General features: G+C 29.3%; 2 protein-coding genes across 2 annotated transcripts in view; one reads left to right on the top strand and one right to left on the bottom strand.

Annotated features, from left to right (window-relative positions):
- Positions 1-633: 633 nt before the first annotated feature.
- On the bottom strand, positions 634-8,935 carry LOC123294285 (nucleolysin TIAR). Its single transcript, XM_044875412.1, has 2 exons — positions 7,539-8,935; positions 634-1,030 (listed from the first exon to the last, which is right to left on the bottom strand). Exons 1-2 carry the CDS (start codon positions 8,475-8,477, stop codon positions 812-814), a joined length of 1,158 nt encoding a protein of 385 aa, XP_044731347.1. The 5' UTR covers positions 8,478-8,935; the 3' UTR covers positions 634-811.
- Positions 8,936-11,537: 2,602 nt separating this feature from the next.
- Positions 11,538-16,573, top strand: part of LOC123292739 (eIF-2-alpha kinase GCN2) — a 31,360-nt gene continuing 26,324 nt past the window's right edge. Inside the window, exons 1-5 of the mRNA XM_044873453.1 lie at positions 11,538-11,726; positions 11,813-11,982; positions 14,986-15,244; positions 16,031-16,173; positions 16,245-16,363. Of these exons, the coding sequence (XP_044729388.1) occupies positions 11,670-11,726; positions 11,813-11,982; positions 14,986-15,244; positions 16,031-16,173; positions 16,245-16,363 (748 nt within the window). The 5' untranslated portion in view covers positions 11,538-11,669. The remainder of the gene's footprint in view (positions 11,727-11,812; positions 11,983-14,985; positions 15,245-16,030; positions 16,174-16,244; positions 16,364-16,573) is intronic.

Here is a 16,573-nt window from a genome sequence, read left to right as displayed (position 1 = left end):
TAAATAGAACTATTTTTTTATCTGAAAATCATAATTTATTTAATTATTTTAATTAAATGTAAAAATATGAAGCTGATAAATAGTGGTAATTATTTTTACAGGATGCTTAATAAAAAAAAAATTTATGTTTATATAAAAAGTTTGGAATCATCAGTGTTTGAGTGTGTGGTTATTTTTATGAACTCTTATTTTAAAACAGTTACGAACATTTTGGTATGGTTTAGTGCTCATATTTCAACCAACATAGACATTCTATAATTAATTACGCACGCAATTTCGCATGTAACGATTTAAACTCACATAATTTACGATCAATATTCGTGTAGATTCGTGTAACACTTACAGTGAAGATTAATTATTTATATTAGCTATAACAATGAAACCTAACAAGACGTATTCGTACCTTTAAGATTTTATAAAGTAAAAAATTTGATTAGAACTTGTCGTACTGTTACTGTTACTGATACGAATCAGAATGTTATATTTTTGGACTTTTTATATAATCAATAACAATAGCAATCATCAATACATGTATAATGTTAAGGTACATGTATGAGTTGTTTTAGCTTAGTTTTATAAGCTAACTGCTAAGAATTAATTTATTATATTATATATTATATAATTATATAATTATATATTATTAAAAACTAATCGTAGCTGTAGGACAAAAACTAATCAAGTTTGATTGTGTTACGATTGTGGTACATTGTATAGTCATTGTATAGGTATTCAATGTTATATTGTTGTTTTTTGTTGTTTACATCATCATCATCTGAAGATATTCCTCACCGAAGAAATTGTTGTTTTGTGTTCATTGCGTTTGGAATTGTGGCATAGTTGCATACATTAGCGGTGTGGCATTTGGTGGTTGTGGACCCGCATTTGGTATCGGCCATTGTCCTTGTGGTGGCACCATGCGATACTGCTGAGGCGCTGCGGCCGCTGCTGGTGTTGCATATTGATATTGTTGATAGCCAGCTGGATATCCAGTTGGCATGTAACCAGTTTGCATTTGAGCTGTCGGATATCCCTATTCAAACAAAGTTTTATCATTCAGAAATTACTTCCATTTTTTTTTTTTTCGTTAAAAAAATACAATTTTTGTCTACATATAAAAGAGAACGCATAAATTAGATGGAAAGTCTGTTACAGTCAAATTGGCTGAAAATGTATCTTTCACCTCTAAGTATCCTTTTCAAAAGTTCTATTGGTTAGACACATAATCCGAATATAGCCAGTTTTCGAGATATGACAGGTCAAGTTAAGAAATATGTATATTTTATGAATCTGAAAGTAACAGAAGAATTGGAATACCTTAATATAGTTGTCAAAAGCATTTTTTAAATAGATCGCAAAATTATAATTTCACTTAATCGTCATTTTATGTAAAAGGCAAGCTTTAAAGGTTTTTATGCAAAAACAGATCCAACGCTATATTTTATCAATTTCTGTTATTTCTAAATTTGAAGGAATCCATAGATGGGATAAGGATACTACCACTTATATGTAATTTAGAATCGCCCCCTCCCCTCTACATTTCTTCATTGTTTCTCTACACTTCAATTTGAATATGTTGATAACCAGCACAATCGCTTGGCTATTTTACATGAAAGTGATATCGTACATACCCCAAAAACAAAACATAAAAGAGTAAGAAAATTTTATCAAATTTACATGCTTGAAGAATGCAGTTTTTTTACATTCGATCCAAACTAACTTGAAACTTTAACAAAATAAGAAAACCTCAAGTTTTCTTAACAGATCATAGGTACTAAATGAGATACCCTGTATTTCAATGTGATGTACAAAAAGTACAAGACGCGTAAATCTATATATTCATGTACATGTTGGAAACAACTAAAATTGATTCTAAGTTTAGAGAAAGAATAAAAGAACCTCAAATGTAAGGGCAAATTAAAAAAATCTTACATGTGAGGGTGGGTTGATAATAGCAACGCTAAACTAATCACTATGTCATATTAAATTCTTAATTTTTACACTAATGATTATACAGGGTTGTTCAATAAAATGTTAACACGTAAATATGGGACATACTTTTTTAAGAACATACTATAAAAATAATATTTTATTATATATAAACATTTATTTCAAATTATATGTCACTCTTATATTATATTATTAAAATACAAGTATCCTCTATTTAAGCGGTAACATCTTTTTAGACAATGTATTTCTCATTTACTTGGAAACATCTTATTGAACAATTCTGTATACATATTTATGAACTTGAATATGTCATATATTGAAAACTGACCATTTTCAAACTTTATGCCTTTTGACTCTTTTGATCAGGATGCTATGAAGTAAAATGTGCTACATTTTCAGTCAATTTTACTGTAACTAGTTTTCTATTCGATTTGTGTATCTTCCTTTGTTATTCTTGATCATTTTATAAACTACCAACCCTCGTTTTATAGGTAAAGAAATAAACTTGTAAGATGCGTTACTCCAATATCTTCTTCAGGCGGAAGTGTCAAAAATGTCAAAGAAACCAGAAGTTCAAGCCCATTTGAGAAAAAATAAAAAGTTTAATGGCCACTATTAATGATGTACTGTCCGTTTAATGCCATTTTTATAAAATCTGTTATTTACTTGCAATTGGTATGTATTTTATAACAGTCCGACATTTCGTTCTCAGAGTCTAAGTATTTTTAAGAGGTGCTTAAATATTTCCAAATATGTCTTACACACAATATGAAAAAAATTATAGAGAATAGATTCAAAGAAGAAATATTTTTTACACAAAGTCTCGTATTTTACACAGGAATGTATTCCAAGTATATACTATATCTTCAGAATGAAAATCATACGATTATAAAACATACATTAAATTAGAGAGAAAACACCTTATATCATCAAAAATTAATAACGGTTTTAATTAAATGGGTATGATACGGTCGGGGCGGTATAAATAACCCTTAACTTTCGACTCAATATTTCCGGCTCAAGAGGACATTGGAACAATGTGTTTTCAAATTCATAAGCCCAAGTAAAGACCAAAAGAATCAAGAAGAACTAAAACACATGCTTACAAAAATTTTCTTTTTTTTAAACTCATTTTTTTTCTGAATATATAATGCAGTCTATATATAGGTGAGGTCTACATAGATTTATCTATCTAGTGTGAGAAAATTGTAAAGTAGGTAGGGGATGCTACTAGAACACTAAGTTTTCTCCCCGAAATTTAAAAGGGTGTCCGCCATCTTTAATTTTAGAAGTCCATTATTGATTGAAAAATATTATTATAAAAATTGTTGAGAAAAATATTTCTAACATCTTTAAAAAAAGTTGAGTTTTAAAAATAATAATTTGAGAGTAGAAGTTTTATGCTGCTAGTACAAAAAACTGCCCAACTGTTAGTATTGAAACCTTGCAACTCTTTAAATATTCAAAATTTGGAAAACAATTGTTTGACATATTGTTCTCAACAATTATCATACTAATTTTTTTTTCTTATCAAAAATACGGTTTTTCGCCCGCGTTTAACTCTGGGAAGAGTGACTTTTGTAGCTCGGTAGCATAGCAATCCGCAAAAGTTGCTCTTCTTGAAATTAAATGAGACCGGGAAGACCGTGCTTGCGATTACAGAATCAAGAAAATATACTATTTTAAGTAAAATCAATATTCAAAGTTAAGATGTGGGTCCAATCCTTTTTAAAGCTCTAAGATGTAACTAAAAAATGTACAAAACTTTTTTAATTATTTTTAATTTCTAGGAATGGTTGTATTATTAGAAGAAACAATTTCGTGTTATTCCCTAAATTCTATTTCGTAAGCCATAAATAATAGATTAGGTGAAATGCACACACTTTTGAAATAAAATGTCTGCATGTTATTCTTTCACCGTTTTATGAATTTCCGATGTTCAAAAAATGTTCGAACTGAATTTTTTGCTTACTTTTTATATAAATAAAAAACTTTTGTTTGAATTTTTCATAAAAGATTCGATACAAACCAATTACACTAACTTATGGTGTACCAAAACTACTTCATTTGAAGACCATATATATTCTTTGCAGTTCCAACTATTTATAGTTTTTATTTTTGAAAATTTCTCTATGAATAATAGTTAAACAGAAATTTTTATAATAAGCAAAGTTGTAAAAAATTAAATGAGCAATGACACTTATCCAGAATTTCTTAAAAGTGAAACGGTTATTAACGCGACGCTTTATCCTTTTGATTACCATCGGATCACAAAATTGAATAAGAATGTGCAGTTTTATCGTTTTCCCTAAAATTTGTGTCCTGTATTTCCTATCGATTTCAAATAAATTTTCTCTGTTTTAAAGATTTATTCAAATCATGCTTGTTTAAAGTTACCTATATATCGCACACCGAGGAAGCTCTCCATGTAAAAGGACAACGCACAAAATATATTGATTTTTGAACTCTATATTCTATACATATTGTTTTCTACTCCAAATTTTTTTAAATAGCTAGATTTTGTACACTGTTTCAAAATAAACAAGTTTTTCTCTTTCTTTAAATGAACTAAAAGTCATTTAAAGAAAGAAGCTAAAGCCAACTAAAAGTAGTAAGTTAGTGGTACACCTTTTTTCATAACCTCAATAAGTTTCACTCACAATTATATTATATTTCCAGGTATTGAGATTTTTAGTCAATCGATTTGTACTGATTCTGTAGGATTTTACGGGGGAATTCACTCCAGAAGTGGATGTAATACAGGAGAATAATTTCAATTAAGTTCTTAAGTTTTTATCCGTTTGTCTTTTGTTTTCAAGTTATTGCAATTTTTTAACATTAGAACTTCATACGTAAAAATCTATATAACTTAATAATCAGACGATAAATTGTAGTAAATTTTATTATCTACAACTTATTGCTCATTATAAAAATTTCTAATTTCTAAATTTAATCAAGAAAAACTCAAAATTAAATTTTATGATTTTAATTTTATTATAACGAAACAGTTAAGTAGAAAATTTTATGAGAAGTTAATAAATCCTAGGAACAATTAACGCCTTCGTTATAATTACAATATTGGGAATTGGAATTTTTGAGAATTTATTGATTAATTGTAAAGAAATTTGAAATATTTGTAATAAGTTAAGCTGTAGGTAATAAAATTTACTACAATCTATCATCTAATCGTTTGTTCTTTAAGCGTAATATTTGCATTGTTTTATACGTATAAATATTTAATGTCTCATTCATGATAAAATATACTACTAAATTGTTACTTATGTACTTGAAAAAAATAAATTTTAACAATTGTTAATTTTTAAAAGTTGCAACGTTTTGTTAATTATTTTTAAATTATTCAGGCAATATTTGAGGTTAACATCTACGTAAGTAGTAAGCGGTTCATATTTTGACGTGGTCAAATGAACCGCGTATCATTTACGTGGATGTTAATCTCACATATTGCCTGTAGAAGTTAAAATAATCAACAAAACGTTGCAACTTTTTGAAAATTAACTTTTCTTACAATTTATATTGGCCAAGTACCCAAGTAAAAATTTAGTATTATAAACGTATAAAGTTCTAAAATAAAAAATTGATGTAACTTGAAAACAAAAGACGATCGGATAACAAAATGAGATTATTTACATTATTTATATGTAGAATTCCCTCTTAAGTTTATGAACATTTCTCGCAACTCACCCTGTGTAATTTTTTGATAAAATAATTCAAAGAAAAGTTGTATTTTATACGATTGATAAATTACACATTTATCCACATAGTCCAATCATAAAAAAAATTAAAAAGAGCTGATTTTCAGAAAAGTTTTCAAATATCTCTAATTGTAGATTATATGTAGGGGAAAAAAACTAACGCACACTATAAGGGGTAAAAATGGGGAAAAAAATTAACGAAACACAACATGATCGAATATGAAAAATATGTTTGAATAGCGGTAAGAGGCACCAATTCGAATATTTAACCTCTTATTTGCCAAAGAACACATAAATAATTAATAAAATAAAAGTTATCAAATTGCATTTCATTTACAAGAATTTTGATTGGGAGCAGGACTTATTATATTAGTATATATAGGTACTAATTAGAGTTATGAGATCTTTCTTAAAAATATCATTGGTCATAATATTTTGAACAGCGTTTTCCAGATACCAAATTTTTCAGATGTAAGTTGAAATTTTAAAAAAACAAAATTTGTTCGAAACTTTGACAAAAAATTTATTTACATGTATATTCTCCTAAACAAGTGCACTCAATATTTAAAGATTGTGGTGATGACTTTCATAATTATTTGTCATTACATATTACGAAATATGTGATTTTACAAGTTTTTATTTAACTTGGCAATGAGAAAGTTAAAAAACAGATTCAACTGTTTGAGCTGAAATTTTGTATACACGTTTACTTTGGATGAATTTGAATAAAAAATAATTTTTGAAAGACTAACTTTTTTAATAAAAATTATAAAATAATTTTGTAGGAGTCACTCATACATAACTATTCGTAAAAGCTTGATGCGTTCAATATAAAATATTTACAATGATTCGGAGGGCCTCAAGCTTTTACAAATAGTCATGTACGAGTGACTCCTACAATATAATTTTCTATTTTTTAGTATGAAAAACCTGTCTTATAAAAAGTATTTTTTATTTAATTCTTTTCAAATCAATTTTGTCAGCAATTATTTCAAATTCATGGATATCCAAAAATTAAAACTTTTGGGTATGATTTGATGATATCAAACACAAAGGACGTGAGTAGGACTTCTTGCGATGAATTTTTTTATTATCGAAAACATCTCATAACATTTAACCAAAATTTGTAACTTTTTCAAGGCATTCTAATCTAGTTTAAATCATTTTTGGAAAATTTATCTGAAACTAATATTGTATGACAAATAACAACTAAAGCCACCATCAAAATTTTCTTGGAATATTTTTTTTTTCAATTATTTCAGAGAGAATATACCTACAAATAAATTTTTTTGCCCTGCTTTAAAACTCATCCCGACTGATAATGACATTTTGACTGATAATGATACATGATGACTCATTGACTGATAATGATATTTTAATTAAAGATGTCTGATATTATTAAAACGGTCGAATTTCGGTTATATGAAAGATTCTAAATATTTAAAAAAAATAATTGAAAGTTTTTCACGAAAAATGATTTAATACGTTGAAAAATGGCCATTTTTTTGTATTTATCAGTTTACGTGCTCGTAAATTGCATTGTTTTATACTAACGAAGATATAAGGATGAAAGATACGCCGGGTACGCCTACAGCTACACTTAAGATATAAAAAACATGTGGATAAAAGCAAGTTAATCTTGTAATTGTAAATACCTCATTAAATCAATGTAAATTACCTATATTTTAATATGATTGGACTATGATTGATCTTACCATTGTTTGACTTTCTAAAGAAATAGAATTTAGAGAATTGTGGTGATTATCTTTGATTAAGAATACTGTAACTGATAGTAATTACCAATTCCTGTGAAAATAAGATGTAAGTGGTGTTTTAAGTAAAATGATTCAGTTCAGTCAGAATAAGAATGATACATACTTGATACCAATAACCCAATTGCTGTTGATAAGAATAAGGGTATTGTTGTTGTGGAGCAGTTGGTTGTGGTATGACCTGTTGATTAACAGCATTATCTCCCCCACTTTCTTTACCCCAAAAGCACTTAACAGTAAGTCCATTAATTTCTGTATTATGTATACTCTCGATAGCATGTGTGGCTGCCTCTTTAGTTGCAAAACGTATGAACGCATATCCTTTGTCCTTAAATACACGTATATCTTGTATTTGTCCAAATGGTGAGAAGGTTTTTTGCATTAATTCTTCGGAGATGCCATTGACAAAACCACCACAATAGACAGTACAATTTGTTGGTGAACTCTGATTGTAGACTTCATCAAATGTTGGCTGTTTACCTGGACCACGTGAAGGTCGATCGGTGCGTGGAGGTGGTGGTTTTCTAGTGGACCAATTTGTACGAATTGATCGTGAACCTAACCATTGTCCATTCATGGCTGTGATTGCATTCTCTGCTTCAGCTTTTTTTACGAATGATACAAAAGCATAACCTTTTGATTTCAATGTTTGTGGATCTCGTACAATACGACAATTCGATATTTCACCAAAAGGTGCAAATGCTTCACGTAACGTTTGTGTTTCAATTTCTGGGGATAAATCACCAACAAATATATGGTGATGATTTGAAGTGTCTTGTTTGGGTTGATTACCTGGACTAGTTGCCCAATTTACTTTCATTTCTTTATCTAAAAATGAACGTTTATTCATTGCAGCTAATGCTGTTGCAGCCGCTTGATGATTTGTAAATTCAACAAATGCATATGGATCATTGCCCGGTTCGCGTATTATTTTACACCCTTTCACTGCACCAATTTGTGAAAATAGGGCGCATAGTAAATCTTCGGACACACTTGCGTCCAAATTTCCTACATATAATGTCTTTGGGTGTGCCTCGTCCGACATGGTCGAATTTATAGACACAATTTTTATACTACACACTACACAAAATTATATTTATTTCACACATACAATTTTAATTTTATGTTCAAGTCTAGAAACGTCGGATTATACTACTCAGCTATATAATAGCGTCAACCGCGTTCACGAATTTACAAAACAACACGTCCAATGTCACTATCATTTAGCGCTATTCGTTCGCTATTGAGCGTAGGAATACAATAGAATATGTATGTACCAACTATAACTGATGAATGTGAAGAGGCGATTGAAATCACCGGTAGGTACTTAGAAATGCTTGGCTAATAGAACACCTAGCCCAAATATACGATAAATTATTTATAATAAAGTACAATTTGAATATATCTAAGTATGAATATAACCAAAATTCAATTAGTGTCTGAAAATATGGAAACTGTTAACAGACAAAAGATTTTAAAAGACAAATGAAGTTATATGTGCTGTGCTGTGCTGTGCCGTAATGAGTCAAATCATACAGCATAAAGTAGAGTTCGTAGCCTAGCTGTAGTCTGTAGTAACACGTAGTACTTTACCAGTAGGTACAATCAACTACCATTAATATCATAGTAGATATTATTCACCATCATACTGCTACGACTATTATGCGTATTTATTAAACGCAGCCATTCTATTTTATTATTATTATTCTTTTAATGTATGTTCCTAAATACAAGTTGTATGCTGCCTATCACAGTTTTGTCTTTGTCATTTTTATCTTCAAAAACAAATATGATAAAGGTTAACCGTGATGGGCAGCATGCCGACTTGTATTTAGGAACATAAGTATTATTATATTATTTTGTTGGACGCATTCAGCATCACTAAATCATTATGCTTCTCCCTCTTTTTGAATATCTTCAAATTTAAACCACAATTGCTATGGTTGATCTTTTTGAAAAGTTTAACAAAAAAATAAAATGGCAGAATACAATCATTTTGGATATTTAAAATAGAACTAGTTCTTAAGATTTAATATAAATGGGAATTCGTACCTATAGAAAAATCAATATCGTCAAACAGTCAATATGAGAATATGACAGTCATGTAAGATTCATTTAATTAAGCTAGATTATAAGAAAGCTTAAATCTTAAAACAAAAGAAACTTGTAAGTTTCCACTGCGCCCCTCTAGATTATAAGAAAGCTTAAATTTTAAAACAAAAGCAACTGTGATCTATAGAAAGGCTATAGACCGTTAAAAGAGTAGTTTATTTTTTATTAAAAAGTTTGTTCATATATTTGATCAGTATTTTGTACAAAAACCCCAGTTCAAGCCTATATTGACGTATTGCTATTCTAAGTTATTGGTTGCTCGATGCAAAATGATTTTCCTTGTGGCAACAGCTCGGTATTTTAGTGAATCTGCTACTCAAAAAATATTTATGCAAATGCAGTACCGAAAATAGGGCGGTGTCACGAGTGCCCAGGCACAGGGCGTAGACTCTGGGGACGCAAGAATGGCCCAACCAGGCAGGACTATAATTTTTTCGATTTGCTCCTTATAAGTTTCCGCTGCGCCTCTGGTGCTCGATTCCAACGCATATGTACCTACATAAAACTTGATTGATGATACGTTTACGATACGTTGCGTTCACTCGGAGACTGAATGACGGTCGGGTACAAGCAAGCACCGCGGGAGTGCGAGACGCGAGTTTTAATATTGATATGTATAACGCAATTGATAAAATGATTCACATGGTGATTCAAGAAACTTTACAACATTCACCACCTTTTTAATATTTTAACAATAGATTGCTATTTATTCAGCTGAAGAAAAAACATGCCGCTAATTTGAGTATCAAACATTCAGCAGATATTAATGCTACTTAATTTTGGGCTGAATTAGACTAAAGAGCTGGGCTGAATTAGATTAAAGAGTCAAGTTGAAAAGACTATTTGATAGGTAATTTAATAAAAACTTACTTGCACTCGACGATTGGCCAAGAAAGGTTGACCAGCCTAGTGATTTTGTCGATTGAACGAGACATAAGACGTCATGAGCAACTGAAAGTATATATACCTACTTCTAAATGGTCTGTGGTTTATCTGCGAAGTTTATATATCTCAAGTTCGAGTGAGAATCTGAGAAAGATTTAAATATAATAAATATTTCATAATAATATGACGAATGATTATTGATATGATAAACCGTTTCATATTTTAACGAATTATTCTTTGCATGCCAATTCGCAGATTAAATTTAAAATTTTTGTATTAATAGATTTTATATTGAGCCTTTACTTTTTATGAGTACATTTTTATTGATTTATTGTTGCAAGCATATTATTTTTTTAAATTAACTAATACAGCAGGGCCTAAGAATATTTTTAATTCATCATTAATTAAAACAAGTGAAAACAAACAATTGACTGAGTTAATTGTTGAAATGCCATGTATAGAGAGTATTGATTACACTGTCACCTTACACATATACCTATACATGTCATACATATATAACTGACATTGCCATATAATAAATACATACTATACAACTTGCGCATAATTTGCGCTCTCACGGGTAAACTGTGATGTTTACGAAAAATGTTTCAGACAAAAATTGCTTTTTTTTATAAGGAATATTTTTTAAATTTAAAATTTGTTCTATCTCTAACAAGGTTTACAAGATGGGTCCTACGGACCCAAGACCCAATTGACCTATGTTGCTCATTTACGAACTCGACCTCACTTTTTACGTCCTTAGCACGCTATAAAAATTTCAGCTTGATATATCTTTTCGTTTTTGAGTAATCGTGATGACAGACGGACAGACGACAGACGACAGACAGACAGACAACCGGAAATGGACTAATTAGGTGATTTTATGAACACCTATACAAAAATTTTTCTCGTAGCATCGTTATTTTTAAGCGTTACAAACTTGGAACTAAACTTAATATACTATGTATATTTCATATATACATGCTATAAAAACTTAGCAGTAACAAATGTATACTCATGTATTATGTATATTCACAGCTATAATTTGATGAATGAGTCCATCAAAAAAATATTGGATTAGTCCTACAATAATGGATAGCGTATTCTTGCGCACACAATATTTGTATTTGAGGTTACAATTTTGTATATATTCTATATTCCACACATTTAAAATAAAACCATAAAGTAATATAGTAGAAATTTTCAAAAACATTGTTAAATTAAAAATGTTGGCCTAATTATGTCTTATGTTGAAACGAATCAAGAGCGACAAGACAACGAATTTCAAGTTTTACAGGTTTTATAAGTTTATATAAAAAACCGATTTACTTTTTATAAAACAAATTTGAACTCTGTTTTATTTTTCATTTTTTTATATTTTAGGCTATATTTGGATCAGATTTAGTTGATTTACGTAAAAAAACAGCTTGGAATCAATGGACCCCATTGGAAGTTCGTATTACATTATTGCCGCAACAGGGCAGCTCAGGTCTACAAGAGAATCACTCAAAAGTCGATTTACACGTAAAATGCGGAGAAGAATATCCTAATGTGTAAGATGTCGTATATTTTAAAGAGAATATAATCAACAGTTTTATTATATTAGTAGTTGATTTGATATACTATAATTTCTAGAATATTGAATTGGATACTATTTTTATTAATTCCTTTTAAAGAACCTTAGTATCCAATACAATAAAAATGCGTGTTCATTGACGCCTAGATTGAGCGTTGAGTCATGTCACATTGACAGTGAAAGTAATTTACATTAACATCAAATATTTGAAGTTGGCGTCTATTACTGTCGGTTTGACTCGACATAGCTTGACGCTCAAATATAAAGTATAAACTAATGTCAAACTGGCAGTAATTGATCCAAAAATCAAACGCCTTTATGAGGCACCTTAATATCATATCACATTGAACATTTTTATGTAACTAGTTACCATAGCGATGGAAGTTATAATATAGATCTTGTATAGATATCATTTATAGAAATAGGATATGAACCCTTCATTATTATATTTGTCCGCGATAAATGAGAAAATTGCGACCGATTTAATTATAAAAACTACTAAAGATCGATCATTGTACTAAATCAAGTGTATTGGACTTTAGCTTGTCTCATTTCAGCTGAGATTCCTGCGTAGGACAAGGTTATTTTGCAAATTAATATTTTAGACCAGAAAGAAAATCAAAACCGGAAAATCGTTTCGTGGATGCGTCATCATCCGTAAACTTGCGAAAAAGTTATAAAAATACTAAAATTAACGTGCTTTTACAAAACTGCTTTAATATGTTTTTAAATAAATAGAAAAAAATTGCCTGGATGTTCTTACAGTTGCATGTATATACGTGCCAGGTCATCGGCCATTTTTCATTATGATGGTAATTCTTAACTTGCTTGCACGAGGCTGGGATTTTGCTGAACTGTTTTACTAATTTATGTTAAATGTCAGGGCATTCGTGAAGGTATAATACCTGAATTAAAACATGAAATTTATTGTAACTAATGGCTACCGATCACTATATTTAAAAACGCAAGAGACGCTATATTTTCATTCCTGTTCCTTTTATCAAAAAATCTTATTTTATTTGCTTTACTGAATTTCTGATTGTAAAAGTACTATAAGAATATCTGCAAAATAATGAATACAAAAATTTATAAATTTGCGATTTTTAAATACTTCTGTTGGGAAGCAAAGTTTTTCTACTCTACAATATTTATCAAAAACTCAAACCTTAGTTACAAGCCGATATTGTCATCCTGATCAAAATTTTAAAAGACCATCTAAAACCAATTGCTTGAGAATTATTCCCCTTCAAATAGCCAAAAATCGAGTTTCGTATTTCAGTACGAATAAATTATGTATATTTTTTATTTTTCAAAATTTTGTACTCTAAGAAAAAAACGGGAATGCAGCGTTAAAAACAGGCATACGTTATTATTGAACATTTAATGCATAAAGTTGTATGTATTCAGCTACATCTACTCGTATGATTAATTCGTATAGAAATATGGATTAATCTTTACTTGGTTTTTGATTATTTTAAAGGGTATAATTCCGAAACGAAAAATTTTAATGGGCTTCACCAGTTCGACCTTTTTATCAGGATGATAATATCGTGCTGTAGCTAAAATTTCAAGAAATTTTAATCAAAAGTCAAATACAAAGTTAAATGTGCGAGGTCCTTTGAGCCACAAGCCCCGTAACTCTCTTTACAAGGCGGCGAGATGGAGGCGTAGGCTCTCAAATTCAAATCAAATATTTAATTAAGTTTGGATTTTTGCCCCAATTTCCTGGATTAATTTTTTTATTATATAAATACGTATTTCGACTACCATATGATCATCAGTATGAATTAGCTAATCGTAATTACTCTAATAAATAATGAATGTTGTTCGTTGCGAATTTTTAACGGTTTGCAAAAATCGAAATTTAATTCGAATAATCTAGAGTTATCATTTTTTATCTTTGATAATACTTATATCAAATATTTAAGTTTAGTATTATTAAAAACAGAGGAATGCTATATGCTAAAATATATTTTTTTAATTTCCTTAAATAGTGGCAATGTATAAGAATGATACATCTAAATATTGATTAAAGTGTAAATAAAGGTTGATATTGTATGACGTTTATTAGTTTTTTAATATTTGTTAATATTCCTTTCAGGTGAAATTAAAAATTTAATAATTAAACAGAATAAGTTTGAAAGTGTAAGGCATTTATTATTCTAATGCACTTGAAGCAATCGAAAAGGTTAAATTAAAGTGTAAGTTAAGTTTACAAGAGTATAGGTACTTTTATTGTTAAAAAAATTTTAATTAACTTTGTAAGAAACATTTTCTTCATTTAGACACTATTTGATAATTTTAAACACAATTTAGTCTATTTTATGCGTAATGCATAACGCATAATTGCAATTTACTTTTTCTTCTCAACAGTGTTTTTAAAAACACCTGATGAATTTTGGCGTCAAATATTTATTTAATAAAGTATTACATGCTTTACAATCGGAAATCCATAGAGCAGGTAAAAATAGGAAAAGAAGACAAAAATTTTTACGATTATCGTTTCCAATATCAATTTTCCAGGGAAAAAGTTAAAAGAAAATTAATTTTCTATAATTTTGGTCTTGATAATTTTTCAAAAAATGAACAAGAATAGAAATGGTTTTATTGGGTTTTTAATACGACGACCGGAAGCCATTAGTTACGGTCTGTCCTTTTTTATTTTATACTGGAAGCTTTCGGTTAAAGAAAATATTTCCTGTATTTCTTAAATTTTTTCAAATTTCCTAAATACATGACAAGCATGTGTCGTAATTTTACTATTTGTTTAACGTATTCCAAAGTTTGCGGAATGTTGACGCATCAGTAAATACGCAGAGTAAGAGTATGGCCTACAATAAAATTAAAGTGTCTTGGGTCAACACTTTCGATCTCATTTTCTCGAATATTCCCAGTCTTCGTACATAAAATTGAACTAGTGAACAGTATTTCTTGAGATTAAATCTTAAAATAATAAGAAACAATATTTGGATATTTTCAGTGAACCACAAATAATGCTAGAAAACAGCCGAGGCTTATCAAACGAATTAATACGATTATTAAAGGATGAATTAATAAAATTAACAAAGGAACAAAAAGGTGAAGTGATGATTTTTGAATTAACACAACATGTAAAAACATTTTTACATTTACATAGTTGTAAACATGAGTACGAAAGCTTTTGGGATGAAATGTATGGACGCCAGGAAAAACAAAAACAGCAGATATTACAAGCTATGAAGAAAAAGGAAGATCAAGAGGTAATTATTTTGTTTTCAATTACCCTAGCTTTTTGGGTCATTTCACATAAATGAGCCCCTTGTGATTTTTTCGTAAATTTTACCATTTTCGAGATATTAACAGTTTAATGTTTGGAAAAACTCCAAAAAAGGCTATTTTCGAAGCTAAAAACGAGGCTAAAATTTAAATATTTGAGCTTTTCCTATCTAATCGTGTGGGGTCCTTTGTTCAGTAGATTTATTAACCATTATGAACATACTAAATATTTGAGTGAACGTGGAAAGGGAAAATAAGAGTGATTGCACTTTTCAGGCGACTTTTCATTTAATTCTCACACCATACCCATATTCGTTTATGCACGAAAAACGAAGACTTCTGTTTTTTGAAATCGATTAACAACTGCTAAATTTTACTTTAAAATTACTAAAGAAACTAAATTCATTGATTAACTCGAAATTTATTTGCTTTTTTTATTAATTAATAATCGATTGTTATTAATATTATTTCAAAAAACAATTTTCACGAAATGTGCTTTTTAAGTTTATCTATTTATGTGTTTTTTTTTATCTTGTTTGAAGAAAGCAGCATGCAAGTCAATTTTTTTAAACTCGTATGTTTACCAAAGCCATTCATTTTTCAGCGAGTGATGATTTTACGTGTGCATTGTATTTTAAAAGAGTCACAGACTCATTATTTATTACTCAAAACTAATTAATATGCCGCTAATTTTTTACTTATTTAATTAGTCATAATTGTAAAGCAACTGTCGCTTAGCCAATCGATTATAAATGAATAAACTATTTTAGAGACAAGAAATGAAAAATGAAATACAACGGCGTAAAGAGATGTTACGATCTGAACCGAAAATAAAACGTGATCAGCGGCGTACATCAGAGGGGGATGCATACATGGTAAATCCTGCTTTGGAGCGTACTCGTTCTTATTCAAGGTAGGTATCTATAAATTTATTTATTTTTAAAATTAAAACCCAAAATTATATTAAAACAATATATATTTTAGAAAACGTTGCCAAAGTACTTCGGAGAGTAGTGACGGATCACATTGTGAACATCGTGGCACAAAATTATTTTTGTTTACAAATAAGGGAGAAAGACAAATTTACAGGGGCCGGTGTATAGGTAAATAATGATTTTTTGTTACTTTTTAAGATTATCCGTTAGGCTCTCTGACAAAAATTGTTCAGTGAAAATAATAAAAATTTGTCAGTTTTAACTGCGATTTTCTGAAGAGGGAACTAATAGTAAAATAATCAAAAGTACTGACACTTGAAGCTCGATATTAACGATGATACACAAAATTTGCAGTCATTTGTTATAAGCATGACAGTT

The sequence above is a fragment of the Chrysoperla carnea genome, chromosome 2 (assembly GCF_905475395.1).
Source record: "Chrysoperla carnea chromosome 2, inChrCarn1.1, whole genome shotgun sequence".
In the NCBI taxonomy this organism is placed as follows: Eukaryota; Metazoa; Arthropoda; class Insecta; order Neuroptera; family Chrysopidae; genus Chrysoperla; species Chrysoperla carnea.
The sequence above is the reverse complement of the archived record's forward strand: the minus strand, read 5'-3'. Positions and strand labels throughout refer to the sequence as shown.